The 21,078-nt window shown below is 40.9% G+C and overlaps 1 protein-coding gene across 2 annotated transcripts in view; it reads left to right on the top strand.

Annotated features, from left to right (window-relative positions):
- npr2 (natriuretic peptide receptor 2) overlaps positions 1-21,078 on the top strand; it is a 95,728-nt gene that overhangs the window by 23,047 nt on the left and 51,603 nt on the right. For both annotated transcript variants that reach the window (XM_086300166.1, XM_086300167.1), the window contains exons 3-7: positions 5,659-5,772; positions 5,986-6,121; positions 7,497-7,591; positions 11,660-11,795; positions 13,977-14,061. In XM_086300166.1, coding sequence (XP_086156292.1) covers positions 5,659-5,772; positions 5,986-6,121; positions 7,497-7,591; positions 11,660-11,795; positions 13,977-14,061 — 566 coding nt within the window. The remainder of the gene's footprint in view (positions 1-5,658; positions 5,773-5,985; positions 6,122-7,496; positions 7,592-11,659; positions 11,796-13,976; positions 14,062-21,078) is intronic.

Here is a 21,078-nt window from a genome sequence, read left to right as displayed (position 1 = left end):
AATCTAGAGATCTGAACCAATCTTGTGGCGGTTTAGTTGGGATCATTGAGAATAAATAATTTATTTTTGGTAAGACCATCATTTTTATAGCGGCAACCCTTCCCATGAGTGATATGGGTAGACATTTCCATCTAGCCAGATCATCTTCTACCTTCTTTAAAAGTGGGATATGGTTTAATTTAGTTAGATCTGCAAGTGTCACGGCGGGGTGCGCCGATGTGTGCGGAAACAGGACCCAAAAGCAGATGATGACGAGGAATAGTAATGATTAACAGAAAAGTGAACCTTTATTGCGATGACGGCAGGAAATGAACCAAGAGACCAAAGCAAACAGGCAAAACACTAAGAAACAAAACACTGAGCTGGCAAAACACTAAGAAACAAAACACTAAAGGTACTAAGACCAAAAACTATAACTATGACTGAGGTGGAAAATAAACAGGCTAAGACTATGACTATGACTGTAACTGTAACTCTGGTGAGAATAAACAGACGAACTGACAATGGCATGAAGAAAACAAAAGGCTTAAATACAGACATGAGGTGATCAGGGGAAGTGGCGACACATGGGGGAAAACAGCTGACAGACATAAACCTAATGACAGGACCAGGAGAGGAAAGCTAAATACAATGAACAAAGAACACATGACATTGTCAGAATAAAACAGGAAATGACAACACAACTTAACAGACCTAATACGTGATGAAATAAATAGAAAACCCCAAAACATAGAAAACCCAGGAACAATAACTGCCTAAACTAAAGGCAAATAGGAAATAACACAAACTAATAACATATCAAAAAAATACAAAGAAAACTCAGAGTGCTGGGTCGGAGACCCAGCCTGTGACAGCAAGCTTGGGAGAAACATTAATACCTAAATATTTTATATTTCCCGATTGCAGTGGTGTAGAAGAGGAATTATGGAAGGAGCAATTAATCGGTAGGACTGTAGATTTTGACCAGTTAATTGAGTAATCTGATATTCTTGCAAAAGAGTTTATCAATTCAATCACCCCAGAGATATTGGTTTGTGAATTTTGGAGAAAGAGTAACACATCATCCGCATAAAGGCTGATTTTATGTTCCACGTTCTTGCATTTTATGCCCTTAATTACTGAATTCTGTCTAATTGCTGCTGCTAGTGGTTCAATAAAAATTGCAAATAGTGAAGGGGAGAGTGGGCATCCCTGCCTGGTGCCCCTCAAGAGACAGAAGCTGGAGGATGTCTGGTCATTTGTTCTAACACAAGCTGTTGGGGAATTATATAATATTTTTAACCAGTTTATGAAAGAGGATCCAAAACCAAATTTGTGTAAAGTTGCAAATAGAAATTTCCAGTTAACTCTGTCAAATGCTTTTTCTGCGTCTAAAGAGAATATTGTAGTTTCTAGGTTTTTACTGTATGAGTAGTCTATCAAATTAAGTAATCTACGTGTATTTGTTGATGAGTGCCTACCTTTTATGAAACCAGTTTGGTCAGGATGAATTAAGAGGGGGGTTATTTTCTCCAGTCTCTTTGAGAGAGCTTTGCAGATTATTTTAAGGTCTACATTTATAAGGGATATTGGACGATAGCTTGAGGGATATACAGGGTCTTTGCCTGGTTTTAGCAGGAGATTAATGTTTGCAGAATTCATATTTGATGGAAGTCTGCCCTTTTCTTTAATTTCCAACAACGTTCTGTAGAAAACTGGTGCTAGAATCGACCAGAATTCTTTGTAGAATTCTGCAGGAAAGCCATCTGGACCTGGAGCCTTATTATTGTGCATACTTATCAGGGCTTCCTGGAGTTCACCTGGTGTCAGTGGTGAATCCAGTGCCATTGCTTGAGTGTCCAATAATTTTGGAAGAGTTATGTTGTCCAAAAACTGATCAATTTACCACGTTCTTGGGCCATGTGATCAGCGCTCGAGGTGTCGCCACTGACCCCGCAAAAGTGGCTGCGGTCCGGGACTGGCCGACTCCCTCAAACGTCCAAGAACTGCGGAGCTTCCTGGGCCTAGCCTCCTACTACCGTTGGTTCATCAAGGGGTTCGCGACGATGGCCAGCCCCCTCCACCGCCTGACTGACAAGGGACAGCTGTTTGGCTGGGGGGATGCCTGTGCTGCGGCTTTTGCATAGCTGAAGGAGGCCCTCACCAGAGCCCCAGTCCTGGCCTACCCCGACGCCCGGCAACCTTTCATTGTGGACACTGATGCTAGCAAGTCGGGGCGGTCCTTTCCCAGCAGGACGAGGCTGGAGAACGGGTGGTGGCGTACTTCAGTCGTGCCTTGGGGCGAGCCGAGAGGAACTACTGCGTGACCCGGCGGGAGCTGCTGGCCGTAGTGCTAGCGGTGCGGCACTTCCAGCCATATCTGCACAGCTTCCTCCTGCGCACTGACCATGCATCTCTGACTTGGCTCCTGAACTTCAAACACCCAGCGGGGCAGGTGGCCCGCTGGCTGGAGGTCCTTCAGGGTTATGACTTCGAGATCCAGCATCGGGCAGGTCGACAGCATGGCAACGCTGATGCCCTCTCCAGACGGCCCTGCGTAGCCGTCGAGTGCCGCTACTGCCTGCGACAGGAGGAGCAGGCCCAGGAGGTGCTGGGGGTGGCTACTGCTCAGGCCACAGCCAGCGGAGGGGGGTGGCTCCCATTGACAACGCAGCAGCTGAAGCGGGAGCAGGAGGCCGATGCGACGTTGGTTCAGGTGGGGGCCTGGCTGGAGGCGGCGCAACGCCCCGCCTGGATGGGGGTGTCGGGACAGGAGCCCGAGGTGAAGGCCTACTACTCCCAGCACAACAATCTGGAGACCCACGACGGCCTCCTGTACCGGAGATGGCGGGTCCCTGGTCAGGGCAGAGATCTCCTGCAGCTGTTGGTGCCTCGGTCGCTGCGGTCGCAGGTGCTTTAGCTGGTCCACGGCTCGGTGGGGGCAGGACACTATGGGAATGCCAAAACTCTCTGCCGCCTCAGGGGACGGTTCTACTGGCCTGGCTGTCGACCGGATGTGGAACTTCATGTGCACTGCTGGGACACCTGCACGGCACAGAAGGGCCCAACTCAATGCTCCACTGCCCCCCTTCAGCAGTACCTGGTGGGGGCCCCAATGGAAAGAGTGGGAGTGGACGTCCTAGGGCCTTTCCCTGTCATGGAGTCAGGGAACTGGTATGTGTTGGTGGCTATGGACTATTTCACGAAGTGGCCAGAGACCTACGCGGTGCCGGACCAGAGCGCAACGACGACGGCCGAGAAGCTGGTGGAGGAGATGTTCACCCGTTTTGGGGTCCCGGCTGAGCTCCACAGTGACCAGGGGCGTAACTTCGAATCGAAGGTCTTCGGGGAGATCTGCCGGCGACAGGGGGTGGAGAAGACGAGAACCACACTGCTCCACCCACAAAGCGATGGCTTGGTTGAGTGCTTCAACCGCACGCTGGCCACCCAGCTTGCCATTCTCACCAGCCGCCACCAGCGGGATTGGGACCGACATCTGCCCCTGGTCCTTTGGTCGTATCAGACTGCGGTGCAGGAGTCCAGCCAGTGCACACCTGCCGCTCTGATGTTTGGACGGGAGCTCCGGACGCCTGTGGATCTGGTGTTCGGGTCCCCCCCCGAGCCGGAGATTGATGGTGGGCCAGAGATGGACTACTACAGGAGGCTGAGGGAGCGGCTGCAGGTGGTTCATGACTACACCCGCCAGGCCCAGGCCAGCTCCGGAGTACGACAGAAAAGAGCCTACGACACCAAGTGCCGAGGGGGGTTTTCATGCCTGGCGACAAGGTTTGGGTGTACTGCCCGGTTCGCAAGAGAGGAGTGTCCCCCAAACTCTGCAGTCACTGGCAAGGGCCGGCGGAGGTCGTGGAGCGGCTAACAGAAGTGGTGTACCGTATCCGCATGCTGGGCCCGGGGCGCATGGTGGTGTTGCACCGGGACAGGCTCTCACCGTACCGACCGCTCGCTCCGGCGGACGCCGGGGCAGGGGATGATGGTGGCACCCCATGTTCTGACCCGAGTGACTTTTCCCCCGCCGGTCGAGACTGGCTGGTGCACCAAAAGAAGGCACCTGGACATTTGCAGGACTTTGTGTGGGGTAATGGGGTCGTCGGGGACGACTGACCCCTTAGGTGGGGGCTATGTAGCGGGTCAGGGCTGTTCGGGGCTCTGTTTGTGATGTTTTGTTTATGTTACCATAGTGACGGGTGACGCCCTCTGGCTGCGACGGTGTGTCCTTCCGGGGTCAGAGGGCGCCCTGTGTGTTGTTGTTGCTGTGCTGTTGCCGCGCTGAGCAGTTAGCTAGCGGCAGTGTTCTTCTGCAGATGTCAATAAACGGCTGTGCTCCCTGGCTAGCTCACGGGAAGCAAGACCAAACGATACCTCCGTCTCCTCCTTGTCTGAGCTCGCCACAATACGTAACGGCGGTACATGTATTCCGTTACTCCCCAACACTGGCGGTAACACTCAAACAGTTTATTTTGTTACTTGCATCATTGAAACACAAGCTAAGTGTGTCTTTGTGACACTCATTTTGGGCTTCATTTATTACCATGAATATACTGTTTTCACAGGACTCTATGAATGCTAACTGTAACTAAGTACACACCACCAAACACTTATCTTGTTGACTTAATCTCTTGCTTAGATTGTGGGGGAGATATTCTAAGATCTTAAGATCCGATCAAAGCATTTCAGCCATGTTGAAGTCTGGGTCGTTGCAACACCTTCAGTCATTCAGCCATTCTGTTGTGAACCTACTGCTGACGTGCTTGAGATTATTGTCATGTTGCATATCTCAGTCTGTGCCAAGCTTTAGCTGTCAGACAGATGTCCTCATATTTGACTCTAGAATCCTTTGATATACAGAAGAATTCAAAGTCGACTCAATGACTGCGAGAGGATCAGGTCCTGTGGCCACAAACAAGCCCAAACAACCACCACTGTGTTAACTGTCACCAAATCTGATGCTGTGCATTATGGCCAAACATCTCCACTTTGGTCTCATCACTATTCAAGAACTCATGTTGTTTGTTAAGATGCAACCTAAGCTGGATTTGTTCAGTGTTTCACTAATATTTCTCTTAACAACTTTAACGGCATTTCTTTTTGTATTATCACAGACTGCATGTTTAGGTGGTTACACATTAGGTAACTCGGGGTATTACACAGCCAAGCTGTTTTAATTTACATTTAGTATGTGTTTCTTTCTAATTTACTATGATAGAATTGCTACAGCCAGGGAATGAACAGCTGAATATTGAGCTAGATTGAGTCAACTAGGACTTTAAGTGTTCTAAAAGAGGGTCTTCGTGTCTCATTTCAGATATATACTATGGACCTACTTGGTTAGTGCATTCATTGTGGAAGGATGATGTTGTCTCCGATTAAGCACATCAAATTGTGCGCTTAGCAGAAGTGATGATTGACACATTTGATCGTGATTGTTATGGTCACTGTGCTATTTTTTTTTTTTTTTGCAAAAATGTATTAACTTCTTGTAACCCAGCACATATGTAATGCTACAGTTTTTCACAGTGAAGATGACTTCAAACAATAGCAAAACACATCTAAAACATTTTGATCATCCTAAGCACACCATCAATGCTCTTGATATTTTAATACATCTCTCATATCTATCTTCACTCTTTGTTAACATTTCCGTCTTTGTGCTTCCTCTAGTCTGTTTTCGTCATAACGTACCGGCCTCCTGATAATCCAGAATACAAAGACTTTCAGAAGAAACTCCATGCCAGAGCTCAGAGGGATTTTGGTGTGCACTTGGAGCCGTCGTTGGTAAGTTATCACCTTTAACATATTTGTGAGTTCTGATTAGAATCGTAACCTGCTTAATGTTTTTTTTTTTCTTCAGATATTCTGTGCAGAAAAAAATTGATTTGCCCTGTGTCATTGTCAGCACTTAATGATAAATGATGTTTATTGTATTATTGAATGTTTAAAAGGGCCCAGTGTAATATCCACATGCTGCTGTTTGGTCTCTTCTTGCAGATGGACTACATCGCTGGCAGCTTCTATGATGGTTTTGTACTATATGCAATGGCCTTACAGGAGACACTGGCAGAGGGGGGAGCCCAGAATGACGGCATTAACATCACAATGAGGACACAAAACCGCCAGTTCTGGGGTGAGTAGATTTCTGTAAATTTGTAACAACAAGTCTTTCAGAGGTTTCAGAAACTAAAAGACAGCGACAGTGAGCCTTTCTGTCGCTGTTTGATCTTGCATCTATCGCTGAATGTTCATGCATGAGACCTAATGCAAAGTATGGATTTAGGTCTCCACCACCACTTTAAACACTGCCATTCATTTCACCCTAAAGCCGTTACTGCACTTCAGATAACAGGCAACAGTACTCGCTGCGAGGCCAAGTGACCAGCTGCACATTATCATAAAGCACCGTTGAACCCAGAATGCGATTAAAATGTGCCCTTTCAACAGCATAATTACAGCATAATTGAACCGTTATCACACAACACTCCTGCTAATAGCCATTTGATGCTTGATGTGCCCGCTCACACACTTCCTTGTTTACTTTATCAGCTGCCAGATCTGCACTCATATCAAATGGAAATAAGCAGAACAATAACAGCGTTTTTGGGGTCCAAACATTCGATGAAAGCTCTCATCTTTCTCCTCTTGTTGGTTTTTTTGTTTTAGTTTATGTGCAGGCACTCAAACGGTGCTTCAGTTGTGTTGCAATTCTCCGTTTTTTTTATTAGGACTATTCATGTGTGGTAGATTTTCCAGCAAAATCTTAAAAAACTCAGTGTCCTTGTTTCCAGATATTTGAACCCTTATGAAAAAAATCATTATTATAATATCCATAATAATAACTTTATCCAAACAGTGAAGCACTTTATAAAAGTGCTATGCAAAAAAAGTCCCATATTAGGTTAAAGAACATTAAAGATTAAGGAAATGCTAACCTATAGAAATTTGTTTTCAACAGTCGTTTAAAAGAAACAAGATGATTAGCTGGCAAAGTCCACATTTTTCTGTTGTGGGGCTAGTTGATGTACCAGAGACCCAGCTTTGAATCCTCGATGTCACAGTTTCATTTCTGTTACTTTTATTTCATACATCATTGATTTAAAACATTTTGAATTTGGACCATTTCAAGCTATCAGTGGTGCCTCTGTGGTTCAACAAATGCACTTCTTTTGTTTAGAGGTTACACAAAAGGCTTTTGGTCAGGAGAATACTCAGCGTAAAAGCTGCAAATGGAGTTCCCGTCATGCAATTATTATATTAAACACAAGTCACGGTTACGGTTAGGATTTTCACACTTGTTGTGCACTTTTCAGCAAAGGATTTATTGCTGTTAGTCTGACTGTTGCTTATGCTATTTCCTAGTTATAAACAATTTAGAGAAAGTGCTGTCTATGAGCATTTGAAAGAAAAATATGAAAACTCCTGTGTGCATGGTTGGCTTGTTTTAAAACACCACAGATCGCGATCCACTGTCAAATCTTTAATGTGGCCGTTCTTCGTGTTTTCAGGTGTGACCGGACTTGTTTCCACAGATGAAAAAAATGCCAGAAATATTGACGTTGACCTGTGGGCGATGACCAACCAGGAGACAGGGGAGTACGGGGTAAGTCATGGTTTTATAGTTTCATTGAGGGTTTTGAAAGATATTTTAGCTGCTCATGAAGATGTTAATCTGTGACAACACCTTATTGGATTTTACTGTGATAAGCCCTCAAGGCTTGGTGAAGACTCGGACTAAATTTGTGCATTTTGCACAGTAGGGAGATTTAAAGATTTAAAGATATAGGAAGTGCTTTCCAACATATGGCACGTCTATGACAGAAACACCTAGAGGCACACAGAGTATCAGAGCTGCCACAGTTATCAGTGGGATTTGGCACAGTTTTATTAGGAATTAACTGGGCTGACGATGAGTGTTTAATACGTTTCACTACCAAACAATCATTTTCTCACAAACCCATTTCATCCATAAACTTTTATTTCTCAGTTAAACCAGTTTTTGGCACAGTGTAGTGAGCAAAGACTTATGATGCATACCAACTGGTGTGGAGAGACATTTGTTGCATGTTCTTCCCCAGCTCTCGCTACCCTCATTTCTTCATATCGCTATGCAGTTGGCTTGCTAGTGAAGGCAAAAAACACACTCCAAACTTGGAAACTCCAAACTATTAAAACTTGTGTCATCAGCTGGTGCCCTAGCCATGTTTACTTTCTAGCAAATGGAAAAAAGTAAAAGGTAGGGAAAATAGAGGATTTAATAGGGTGTGCACAGATTTGTCTTCTTCTGGTGCTGAAAAAGTCGAGATTAAACTTAAACTGTCCTAATTCTTTTAAGGCTTCTATATTTAATTTATTATCAAAGTGGTTTACTTTTTTTATTAGATAAAAGAAAAAAACACAGGTAGCAAAGCGTTATAGCTTCTTCAAAGTATTTTTAATCCTTTACATCATCATTTTAGTTGTATAATTTCATAAAAGATGATATTATTGTAACGAAAATACAGCTTTAGTACTGAATTATTATAAATAGTGTCATTTGGAGTCATCACATGACAAAAGTTCTTAATTGTACTTTTCATTTGAACTTTTTAATTCAAAAATGTTTTTGTTGATATACTAAGGTTACCATCTCTTTCTCTAGATAGATAGATTTGCTGAATATACATATTATGGCTGGGACTGAACTAATAATACCAAAGAGAGTGCTTTCAGATTCTTTTAAATAAACCTTGTCGTTCTTTCTACTGCAGTGTTTTTGCATGCAGCAAGCTTCACTGTGGTTAATATGGTGATTAATTTTTATTGGCTTATCCCTTAAATAAACTGCCTGGGAGAAGAGTCACAAGCAGTTTAGTGCAGAAATACTGTAGTGAATGCAAAACAAATTCATATTTTATTTAATATTCAAAGTTTATACGTTTGCCTCCTACAAAATAGTCCCATTACTGAACACTTTTGATTTACACTTCTGAGGTTTCAACAAAAAATGAGATGTTGACACCAAATTATAAACAAATTGCAGACAGCGAGAGACTAATTTACTGAATGTGTCGCTAATTACTGTACATTTTCCCCAAAATTCTTCTCAGCATTATGTGCAGTTTTAAACCACAGCCTTTCCTCATGTTTGGCTTTAGACGCAGTGAAATAAAATGTTTGACATCATGCACGGAAAGTGGTCTGTTTGTTAGATATTCTGGGGTCTTGACCTCTCTAATGATAAGATGCATAAAACCTCAGTTCCCCCAAACAGTCCGATGAAAATATTTTTGTATGTTGTGCTCTGCAAACACCGCTGTGAACGGTTCCAGTGTGTTTTTTTTCCTCCCTGAGGGCAGAATAAGTGGGTTAGCTACACATGACTTCAATTAGAATTTCACAGTGGTCCTGAGAGGCTGTCAGTGTGACTTCCTGGTCTCATTTATCCCTGGGTTGTAATTGGTGGATTCATATTGACCAGCAGGCTAATGAAAACATCACATGAGCAGTTTTAGGTTTCAACCTTAACAATATAAAAATCTATGTTCATCTTTGCACAAGGGGAAAAATCCCTTTAAGAAAATAAGAAACAGATTTTTGTAACTGAATTGAACATAGCTAGAAGTTTTTTGTTGATACATATATGAACAAAAGGTATTCTCCTCATCTTTGATTCAGTTGTTTTCAGTTGCATTGTCACAGGTGTATAAAATTAAGCACTTAGCCATGTCAAGCGTTAAAGAGAATATTGTGTAAATCCATCAACCCTCCGCTAGCTCAATAATTGCAACATCAGCACAAAAGCTGAGCGCTTGGAGCGTCTCGGCATGGGTTCCCAAGGGTTAGCAACTCCTGTAGGTGCATTGTGTAGGTGGTCCAATGATTTTGTCTATATATTGTATCAGTGGATTATGGGAAACGGAATATTAACTAATATTTATTTTCCACTGAACAGAAACTCTCGTATAAACAAAATTTGTTTGTGGAAGTGTTCTTGTAACGTCCTCTGTTGCTTAATGTTTGAAGATATGTAATATTAACATAAAAACATAAGCTACACTGGATTTATGTGTTAGATTTATTTAAGAAAAAAGTAACATTAGCATGACTTTGGCGTAATCAAATGAAGTATTTCCATTTTATTAAGGTACTCCAAATGCATATGTATGGTAGACAGTATATCATGTAATAGATGGCATTGTTACCCACTGGTTTGTGGACTTCAGGTTTGAGCTATGAATTGAGACTTTTGCCCATCACCATGCTTATATGGCATGCAACTTGCCAATCACAAGGTAGCCAAAACATGTCCAAACTCATCATTTTTTATAATCTAAATAAGAGCACAGATTCCAAAATAAACATCTTCCTGTGTCGAGGATCACGTGGAACTAGCAATTGAAACTTACCAGAGAAGAGTTGGAGTACAACAGATGCTGCTCATGGAGCTGTCAAAATAAAGCTCTCTCCCTCGCGCACAAGCCTTTCAGGATGGTCGCTGCTTGTGTGGATGTTGATCCTACAGTTCTGTATTTTCTCTTGAACGTTTCATTAATTCCTTTAATCATTACATTGCATGGCATGCAATGATTACCTATGTTATACCAGGTTAGGGGGTTAGTGACGCAAAACACATGTTGATTATGTTGATAGGTTTGCTGATATTTTGATTCAGAGACAGGACAATCACATAATCTTAAATAAATACCTTTGTACAATTGTGATTGCAGGAAAGTAATTTAAATGAAGGTAATACGATAATTAAGTTAAAACTGAGGTAATAAAGACTCTTTGAAAACCTTATCTGTTATATGACTTGAGGGAAAACATGCAAGCAGCTCTTCTTGTAATATCAACTCAGTTGGCTCTTTTCATTTTTACCTTTTTTTTTGCTCATTTCTGGTATAAAATAAAATAACAGCATTGTCACCTTGACAAGTTTCAGAAGCACCACTGGAGAGGAACAAAGGTACCTGGTTCCCTGTCTTTATGCTTTTCAAGGCTAGTCGCCTACGAACTTTGTAGCTTCAGATCTCACTATATTTATCCTCTTTAAAAACGTATATTTAGCAAGTATGCTTGCCAGGTTAAACATTACCAACTCCTCAGGCATGGTGGTAACATGCAGCCTGTGGAGGGTTGATACTATTTTGCAGCCAATGGTTATTATGTTTTCAATCATATCTAACTATCAACATATCCATCCATGCACAAAGTATTGGTGTGATAACAATTGTGTTTTGTGCAAATTTTTTTTCCTGAACTAAATAAAAGTGAACACTAAGTATAAGACAAACATAAAAATAGTCCCAATCGTGAGCTGAACTCCAGTTTCCTGGTCGACAGTTGTGTTGCAATTGTGACTGCCAGAGGTCACTGATTGACCTCTAGGCCTATGTGATTCTAGCTTTAGTAATCAATTTTCCATCGACCTCCAGGAACCACTTGCCAGTTTGGGGAAGACACACTTTTCCCTCAGAACTGGTGATTACCAGATGGTTGTAGACCAGTCTCTGGCCTGTATTCACCTGACTCATCATTGTCACTATGATTATCACATTTTTTTTAATATTAGTCCAAAGTATTGGACTAATTAAAATTTAAATCCACCACTTTGAGGCTAAAGAGAAGAAACATTTGGTGCTGTATCTGAGCATATTTAAATTAAGACTTTTTCCCTCTGTATTTGCAGGTTGTTGCATATTACAATGGAACCACCAAAGACATCATTTGGTCCCAGACAGAGAAGATCCACTGGCCCAGTGGTGGCCCACCACTGGACAACCCCCCCTGCGTCTTTTCGACTGATGACCCCTCCTGTAATGATGGTATGACCCGTCATAATGTAATAAGACACTTACCCCTTTCTACCTACCTACAGGTGATTATACCTGTCACAAACGAGCAGCACAAGGCTTTCTAATGGACACTAATTTCATGACAAGAATTATAAAAAGTTCACACACAGTATAATAGCTTAATAGCATATTTTTTCATGACCTTGGTTAGAATGGAATTGATAATCAGGTGGATATTACAGGGCACTAATGCGCTGTTCCTATTTTAAATAAAGCTACCGTGATAAATGCCTTGTTTTTCTTCAGTTCCTTCCCAGCTCTTTGTGTCTATAAAGTAAATGGGTGAAGTGGAGCATTTACTTGAGTGACAGGCGGTGAAATATGAGCGCAGGAAGTTGTCTTTGTTGAGCAGTGACACTTTTTGGTTTTTTTTTTCTATCAGGGATGATAAACAGAGAAGGAAAACCACACTGCAATTAAAATGTATTGTGGTGTGAAGACAGGATAATGAATGGAGGCTCACTTTCAACACCAATGATGATGAATGCTGAGAAATTTGGAGAAGCATATCAACACTTAAGAGTTTCACAACTTCAGCTTGGAGTGAATTAGATAATTGAGATGATTATAAGCGTTTGAAGCCTGTCATTAATTGGCCAGAGAAAACAGAGTACAATCACAAGTTTGATAATTGCAGTATTCTGACACACATCAGAAAACGAAACAAATAAAAAGTAACCAGACTGCTCATGGGTTTTGTTTTTTCTCTGTTGAACTGTTGGGGTGGACTTTAATTAAGTTTAAAAAATGCAAAGCGAGAACAACAGTGACATTACAAGCTGTGCTTCATGGCGTGGTGTTGTTTTCATGGAGAAATCGTCAGATTTGGAACCCGTTCCCACTGCCCTTATAAGCAAGTCTTGCCTGGGATACTGAAGGTTTGGTTTTTTTGCATAAAGCTGAGAATTTACATGTGGTGGTTGGTTGGAGCAATGGGTGACCAGTGCGCATTTTACAAGAAGAAATAGCAAAGATCCTTAGAAGAGCAATGTCATCTCTACTACTCCTGTTAGGATCAGGGCTGCAGGTATAAATTATATTTGTAATCAAGTATTCAATTTTATTAATTAATTGTATTAATTAATTGAGTAATCGGATAATAGAAATACTTCAGTCTTATTAATGAGCAATAGTAGTTATTCAAAAGAGACAAAACAGAGGCCTTTTAAAACGAATGTATTATTTGTTTTTATTTTAGAAATTGCAATACATACGGGGTAATGTGTGAGGAATGAAAGGATGCCACATTGTTTGATGGAAATGAAAATGATCAACCTACAGAGAGCTGAATTAAAAAACACACCCAAGTAAAAGTGAAAAAAAAAATGGTATGTGGTCTGCATGCCTGACCATGAGCCCAGGAACCGTGAACCAATGTAGGGGCTGACAATGAGTCTGAGGATTTCCTCCTGATATGCTGAACCCTGGCTTTTGTCTGTGTGTCCCTCCATGGATAAGCCTCCCAGACCATCACTGACCCAGTGCCAAACCGGTCATGCAGCTCTTGTAGCTCGGCAGTGTTCATCTTGTTCCTGTTGCACAAATGAGCAGATATCAGTCCTGCTGATGGGTTAACTACCTTCTACAGGCCCATCCAGCTCTAATAAAGTAACTGCCCGTCTCCTGGAATCTCCTCCAGGCTCTTCAGACTGTGCTGGAAGACTCGCGAAACTTCTGGTAATGGCACGTATTAATGTGCGAACCTAGAGGAGTTGGACTGCCTGTGCAACTTCTGCAGAGTCCAGGTATCTCCTTGTGCTACCCATAGTGGAACTGACCCTAGCCAAATGCAAAACTAGTGAAAAAACAGTCAGACAAGATGAAGATTATTGTTTTGGGGGTTGTCTCCTTGTTGCCCCTCTAGTGCACCTGTTGTTAATTTCAGTAACAACAGAGAAGCTGAAACTGAATAAAACCCGCCGCTGCTACTTTACTGACCGACTTCCAGCAGGTGTTATTAATCGTTGTTAGGTTTTAATTGTGCGTTGGGAGTGTGGCTGTGTGTTTGTGGGGTGACAGATTTCTAAAGCACCACAGCTGTACTTCAGGAAGTCACATCTGTGCGTTTTTCCTTTATTTTCAAAGATATGATTGTGGACATCTGCTGAACATATGAGAGTGTGAATTCCTTGTTTTTCCTCCTGTTTTCAGGTCATCTGCCAGTTCTGGGTATTGTAGCTGTGGGTTCTGGCTTAGCTCTCATCATTTTTGGGATCTCCAGTTTCCTCATTTACAGGTGAGTTTGATCGCATCAAGCTGACGCTTCCTCTCTGTGGTGCTTTTAGCTCAAACAGCAGAAATGTGGACAAAAAGAAAAAAAAGATTGAGAGAAAGAGCAAGAGGCAGGCTCGTGTTTGAAGCAGGATTTATGGATTGTGCTGCTTTAGGTGGTAGTTTGGTATTTACGCACTGTTGCTACAGCAACTGCTCAGCAGGTGACGGCATTAAAGCGGTGGTGAAGTGTGTTTAAGCTGCCAAGTGAGCTCATATACTGGCTCGAAACAACGCTTACTGCCACTCTCACTTAATGATCATTAGTGTGTTTGTTAAGTTTATTTTCTTTGCGCTGAAGTCAGGAAAAATGCCGCTTATTTTAATAATTCACACACTGGTGATGTCAAGTGGAAAACATCACTTGAGCTGATCATTGTGCCTCTCTCAAAGGATTACAAGTGGATTATAAAAGCCCTGCAAAATAATATTCAAAAGAAGCAAAAATAAGCCAGAATTCTTTTATGTACAGCACCACGAAAGCCTAAATTAATATTTCATGTTGTTTACAATATAAATAAATAAAATTGGCAGGACTGACACTGAGAAATGTTTTATGTTTTTTCAATCCCCTCAGGGACCTCGATATTAAAAACTACTGCCTTTAAACAGTACTTCCAAGGTGTACAAGGACAGATTGGCACAATTATTAGAATTATTTAAAGAACTGAATTAACCTGAACAAGTTTGAGAATAAAAATCAACAGCTGACTGAAAGAAACAGACGAGCAGAACAGAAGCCAAAAGAAATACATAAATAAAGAAAACAGTGCTGAAAAAAATACAAATAAGTAAATGGTTGAACGCTATGTAAAATTGTGACTAAATGTTGGAACTGTTAGTATAAAGTGATAATATTTTTAAAGTTATTAACTAATACTGGGCTATGGATAAATGAATTAAATTTTTATAGAACTTTATGGATTAATATGAAATACAGATAAATGGTTAACTTTGTAAAGAAATTATATGAAAACACTTGAATTTAACAGAAGTAAAAGCCCACAGTTGAGTAAAACTATAGCTACTTTTGTAGTGACTGACAATTACAGGAGGTAGCTAAAAACATGGCTAACAGATAGAATTATTAGCTAATAGTATGGCTAAACCAATGAAATAGCTTAATAAAATAGGTATAGTTTAAATTGAAATGTTAGCTTACTGTTCAAAATAAATTATTAGCAAACCTAATGAATTTAGGATTGAAATAGTAGCTAGCTAAAGTTATTTTTGCTAAAAGAAAGGTCAAACTGTTAACTAAAAATATAGATTAGCACTTGAAAGATCGCTAAACGATATGTAAACGTTTATCTCTGACAGCACAAGTTATATTGTTAAATAAACATAAACTGTAATAGGAATTAATAGCTGCTAAATGGAGAAGTAGCTAAAAGCAGTCGATGAACTGTTAATGTAGTAATTTTACACAGTTAGTTGTTTGTCACATGAACATGAAAGCTGTCTGGGGGTAGAGAAAAGTGTTTTGAGTACATCTGTGGAGTAGATGAAAAAAAATGATAAGAAGCACTGGTATAGAAAGCATATTCACTAAATGTTTTTAGAAGCAAAAGACAAAAAGAAATCCTAGAGACTGTGCACCCTATATAGATGCTACTGCAGTTTGAAGTTAAAAATAAACAGAACATTATGCGATTAGCTGTTTAAATAAGCGTCAGTGTTTAATTGTTACTGCTGCCCCTGAGCACTTTCTTTTAGTTGTATATTTAAGGGAAAAAGTAATTGCCTGCTGCTTTTCTGATGGTTCTAACTTTGTGCTCGGCATTCAGCTGTGTAAACAATTCAAATGAAATTGTTGCTCTGTCCCAAGTGGCACAGTCTACATGGTTTATGTTGTAACATTAAGCCTCATTTAATTACTCAAGAAGTAAATCATGCATGCCCCGAGAAATAAAGTGACTGGAAAGATTTCCATAGGCTGGTTAATATCATGGGTGTTATCTGCATGTAATGAAAGAAAATTCTTCTGCTCTTCCCTCTTTGCTCACATCTTCAGAGGTGTCTTTACTTAGGCAGTTAAGGATATTCTCCCTGATAAATGCACTGATTTTATGGAGGATTAACAAATCAAACTAATAAATCACACCGGTAATCTGATCCGTTTTCTAATACTGACTATTAACACAAACAAGTGTTAATCACCAGCCAATCAGAATGGATTTTGATCAGACGAATGGTGGAAGAAAGACGGAGGAGCGGCTGTCTGCCTGAGGTAAATCCACTAAACCTGAATCTGAGTTGATCATGCCCATTAATTATTAATGTGCAGATAATTAGATGCAGAGCCTACACTCATTTCTGAATAAAATTAACTTGATCGTCTCTGTTTTTTCCAGCGCCCAAATCCACAAACACACTGTGATTTCCCAACTAGCTAACTAGTTTTCCTGGATTCTTGGATGGTAAGTTTCTTTTCTTGGATTTAGGGACAACAAATATCTATTTCTGTGATGGGAAACTTTGTGATGTATTTTTGTTCCTGACCTACAGTTTTGAACTTTGTGCTCTCAAACTATATTAAGACTCAATCTCTGTACATAAATGACAGTGTTATATCTGGAGCCCTGGTTAATAAGTTATCCTTTTTTAAAGCACACCATGACTTGGAGCTTATTCATCGTTGGCTCTGTCTCATATAAAGCTAACAGATGACTTCCTGTTTTTGCAGACACTACTGGGGCTTTGCTGATGGACAGAGAGGCGGACAGCAGAGTTGTTTGTGGCCATTTTAAAGACCAACCACCTGCAGAGGGGCCTCCATTTTGCTTTTAGTGCTTGACCTACAGAAACACCACTAAAATGTTAAAAACATTTTGGAGTTTATGCCACTATCAGTAGCTATTGAGAAGTGATTTACCCAGTGAGAAATTAGTATTTAATTTTTTATATTTTTAATAAGAAGATATATATATATATATAAAAAGAAAAAATATAATTTTAAAAGATGATATATATTTACTGCTGCTTACATCTTTATTTTTAATACATTTAACTATTTTTTTTAATATCCTAATTTGGGGGTGGATCTAAATCTAGTTCACAGGGCAGAAAATGTTGAATAAAATTAATTTGTTTTAAGAAATCTTTTGGCAATAGATCTCTGTTCTGACATGTACATAGACGTAAACTGATGTCTATGCAGTTTAATAAAAAGAGACTTGTATATTGAATGATATGTTTCTTTGTATTGCTTTTTGATGAAATCCATGCAACAAACCAAATTCAGCCTTCAATTTAATTTTGTCCCCGCACAAGACAGTAAAACATGATCTATAACATCTAAGGCTCAGAAATCAGACCAGCTTACTTGTTAATGGCTCAGATGTAGATATATAACTTTGCCACATTTTTCTCTCAAACTTCACCCTGGAGTGCCTTAGATTTAAACAGCTGTGCTGTCAGCTGCTCGCCGTTGATTTTGGAGGCTGCTGTGCAGCAGCAGCAGCAGCGGGCGTGAGGGGATGTTGAGCAGAGCAGCAGTGACTCTGTTGTTTTTAATGAAGGGGCTGGTCCTGTGGAGGTATTCACAAATGGGACTTACCAAACAATAGGCCCAGTGTGGAGCCTCACATTTTGCCCCTCTGGCTGCCAGAGGTCTCTAAACAAGGTTCTTTTAATAGAAAAGTACTTTTTTAGTAGTGGATGAGGTACTTTAATGGCGTTTCCTGTCCTCCAAATACTAGCAAACATCAGAATTTACTTTTTGGACTCTCCAGCAACACAATTTGTTCTGGTGAAAAAGTCGCAAAGGAAAAAAAAATGATAATGAGCCACTTCATGAGCCAACTGGGATATTCTGGGGGAAAAGACTAAAAGATGATGATATGCACACGCTACAATAATTTCCCTGAAGCCATCTGGAAACGTTTTACACCTTTTTAGATTGGGCTGGAATGTGTGGGGCTCTGCTCATTTTTCATTTCTAAGTGTTTCAGTCTGCCAATGAATCCACTGCCACCTTGCAAAGAAAAAAAAAACGCACAAAAGTTCCTGCGTTTTTTAAATTTATTGTTGTCGTAAATCGTGAATTGTCAAGAAGCATCAGCTCCTCTGAGATTTCCCCCAGATGTGCTGAGTCGCTAGAGTGCCTCTTCCTCTCCATGGTGCCATGTTTATCAGAGTGGTGCTGAAAAAAAGCAACACTCAGAAACTTGTCACAAAGTTCACTGATTAGAAAATGGATGAATTCATTACTCTGGTTGGGCTTTGCAGACATTTAGTGGTTGCTTACCATTGTGGAGAAGTTGCTTCACATATCTGCTTTTATTCATCCACCTTTAATGGACGAAATAGGAGACAGAAGTAAATCATGGGAAGTGCAATCTGGGAAATTCCTCTCTGCGCCAATTTAAACACTACAATCATTAGCGAAAAATGTTTCATTTAACAACCTGCTGACATGTGTGTGAAATAAGGATAACAAAACCTAAACTAACGCAACTCTTATCCTAATCTAACATCATCTGGAAAGCTTTTAGGCACTCCCAGTCTATCAGGAGTCTGTTCAATGTATCTTAAAGGCTCCTTCATTAGAGCTAAATAAGCTCAGTGCTTTTACCAAGGTTTCCATCCCTCCATCCATCTTCTAAAAGCTAATCAGAGACGCTTTGACCTCCTTCTCACCTGCCAGCTGAGATCTCTCCAGTGTGTTCCAGGTCTGTCCTAGAATCTCCTTTGGGTTGAACAGCTCACCTGGGAGGCTTCCAGGACAAATCTTAGACAGATGCCCAAACTATCTGGCTGCTTTAAATACAATGCTTGATTTTTCGGCCATGACCCACAGCTTGTGGGCAGAATAGACTGGTTCATTGATAAATTTGTATGCCTTTGTAGTTTCTCTCTCGATTACTTGCGTGGCCGTGGCTGTTGGGGCAGATTGGACAATCGCTGATCTTAACGTCTGCGTTTCACCCCTCAAACTGTCGCTAGGTTCAAAAACCTCCTTGATTGCTTTGGTCGGCGATAGTTAGTTTTGAAGATGCCGACTTGTCTGCATCTTCGATCGTGGCTCAAGAGTTGGGTGTTCGTCTTGTAATCGGAAGGTTGCTGGTTCGAGCCCCGGCTCGGACAGTCTCGGTCGTTGTGTCCTTGGGCAAGACACTTCACCTACCGCTTACTGGTGTTGGCCAGAGGGGCCGATGGCGCGATATGTCTGCCTCGTCTCTGTCAGTCTGCCCCAGGCCAGCTGTGGCTATAACTGTGGCTGCCTCCACCAGTGTGTGAATGAGTAGTGGTATTGAGGACGAAAAGCGCTATATAAGCGCTATATAAATGCAATCCATTATTATGATTATTAAGTCACTGTCTTCAAAACAAACTACTGGCAGCCATGGCTATCTGCTAGCCAAAGCAATCGCAAGGTGGTTTTTGGTACAGCAACCAATTACACCAGTAATTGACTGCCAGAAATCACCAACAACAAATTACAGCTGGTTGGTATTTAATCATTTTCCCCCAGTGACAGGTGGTTGCCAGGACAATTTGAATTTCTTAAGTGAATGAATTTTCATTATTTTTTAAGGAAAGCCAGCTTATTAAATTTTACGGTGTACAAAGATGACCAGTGTAGCACAAAGCCTTCATTTGGTTTGGTCATTAAACCTGTCTTTTGGATAGCAATCATGTTGCTTTGTTGTCCCTTTAGATAGTCTTTCCTAAAGTGCTCTACTCTCATAATTGAGGTTGTTATTCAAATAAAAGAAACTTGTCTTTAAAGCTGGCCTGACTGGCTTTATAAAATGGAACACAGTAAATGGACTTGTTTATGGCACCTTTCTACTCTGAGAGCAGAAAGCAACAATGTGGTTGGAAAGGTGTTTCTTAACCCAAAGCATGATCTTTCCTTGAGTATATATGAAAAGAAAGCTTTCTGGTTATGTGTAGCACAAACTTGAGTCATGTTAGGCACCACAGAAGAAGACTGGTTGGAGTCAAGAATTTAGGTTAACCAAGGGGGGAAGACAACAGGCTTCAACAACAGGCCATCTGTTGCTTATTAATCCAGGAGTAATTTAATAATAGGCTTGACTGTTTCAACTCCCTCCTATCTGACGTAAACCAAGAGTCTGTCTCACCTCCAGCTGGTTCAGAAAGCAGCAGATCAGCTTCTTACTGGTTCTAACATTTAAATGACATCATCTCAATCATTGCTTCTCTCCGGGGTCTCCGCTTCGTATTAGAACTGATTTTAGGATTTTATTGATCACTTTTAGAGCACGTATGGGTCTGGCCTCAAGCTGCAGAGCATAAATGATGACCCGCCTATGAACTATTTTGCAGCCCTTAGATCCTCAGTTGGCTTAAATCTAAAGGTGTCCGTGTTTTTGCTATCAGGCCCCCTCGGCTTTGGAACAGCCTGGCTGAGGAGATAAGGTTAGCAAATTCACTGGCTTCCTTTAAATCCCTTCTTAAAACTCATTTTTATAGACCTGCTTGTATGTGATGACTTTACATCTCGTTATATGGTTATCAGCTTGCAGCTGTTTTGTCTGTTTTAAAATTAAATCATACTTTTTAATTGTATGTTTCTCATGTGACTTTCATGTTTGGCTCTCTGTTTAATCGACTCTTTTAGTAATCTGTTTGCCTGTCTGCCTTTGTATACTCGTAGTAGAAGTATATCAAAATATTGTATCAATATTGTTATTAATAGATCAATACATAATTTATAGTGCTTTGACAAATCAGAGACAGAACAACAGAGAAGTAATTTTAGGATTTATTTCTCTATTTAAGCTTTAATTTATAGTGCATTTCTGCACCAGGACAGAGTCTTTTTCTACATGCATAGAGATGTTTATAGCATTTCTGACAGAGGATTTCTTTTGAAAATTTCATGTAGTCAAACAGACTGGACACTCTTTTTTTTTAAAAAATAACCTGAAAACATAGATTTGAGACATTTTAAGATGACACAAACTCATTGCCTTTACTGTACACAGATTGATTGTGCTTCCAGGGGCGC

The sequence above is a fragment of the Aulonocara sp. 'chitande type north' Nkhata Bay genome, linkage group LG7, assembly GCF_057382095.1.
Source record: "Aulonocara sp. 'chitande type north' Nkhata Bay isolate Kocher_YH1m ecotype deep benthic linkage group LG7, A_spYH_male_GT1.1, whole genome shotgun sequence".
NCBI classification, from domain to species: domain Eukaryota; kingdom Metazoa; phylum Chordata; class Actinopteri; order Cichliformes; family Cichlidae; genus Aulonocara; species Aulonocara sp. 'chitande type north' Nkhata Bay.
This window is presented reverse-complemented; position numbering and strand designations above follow the sequence as displayed.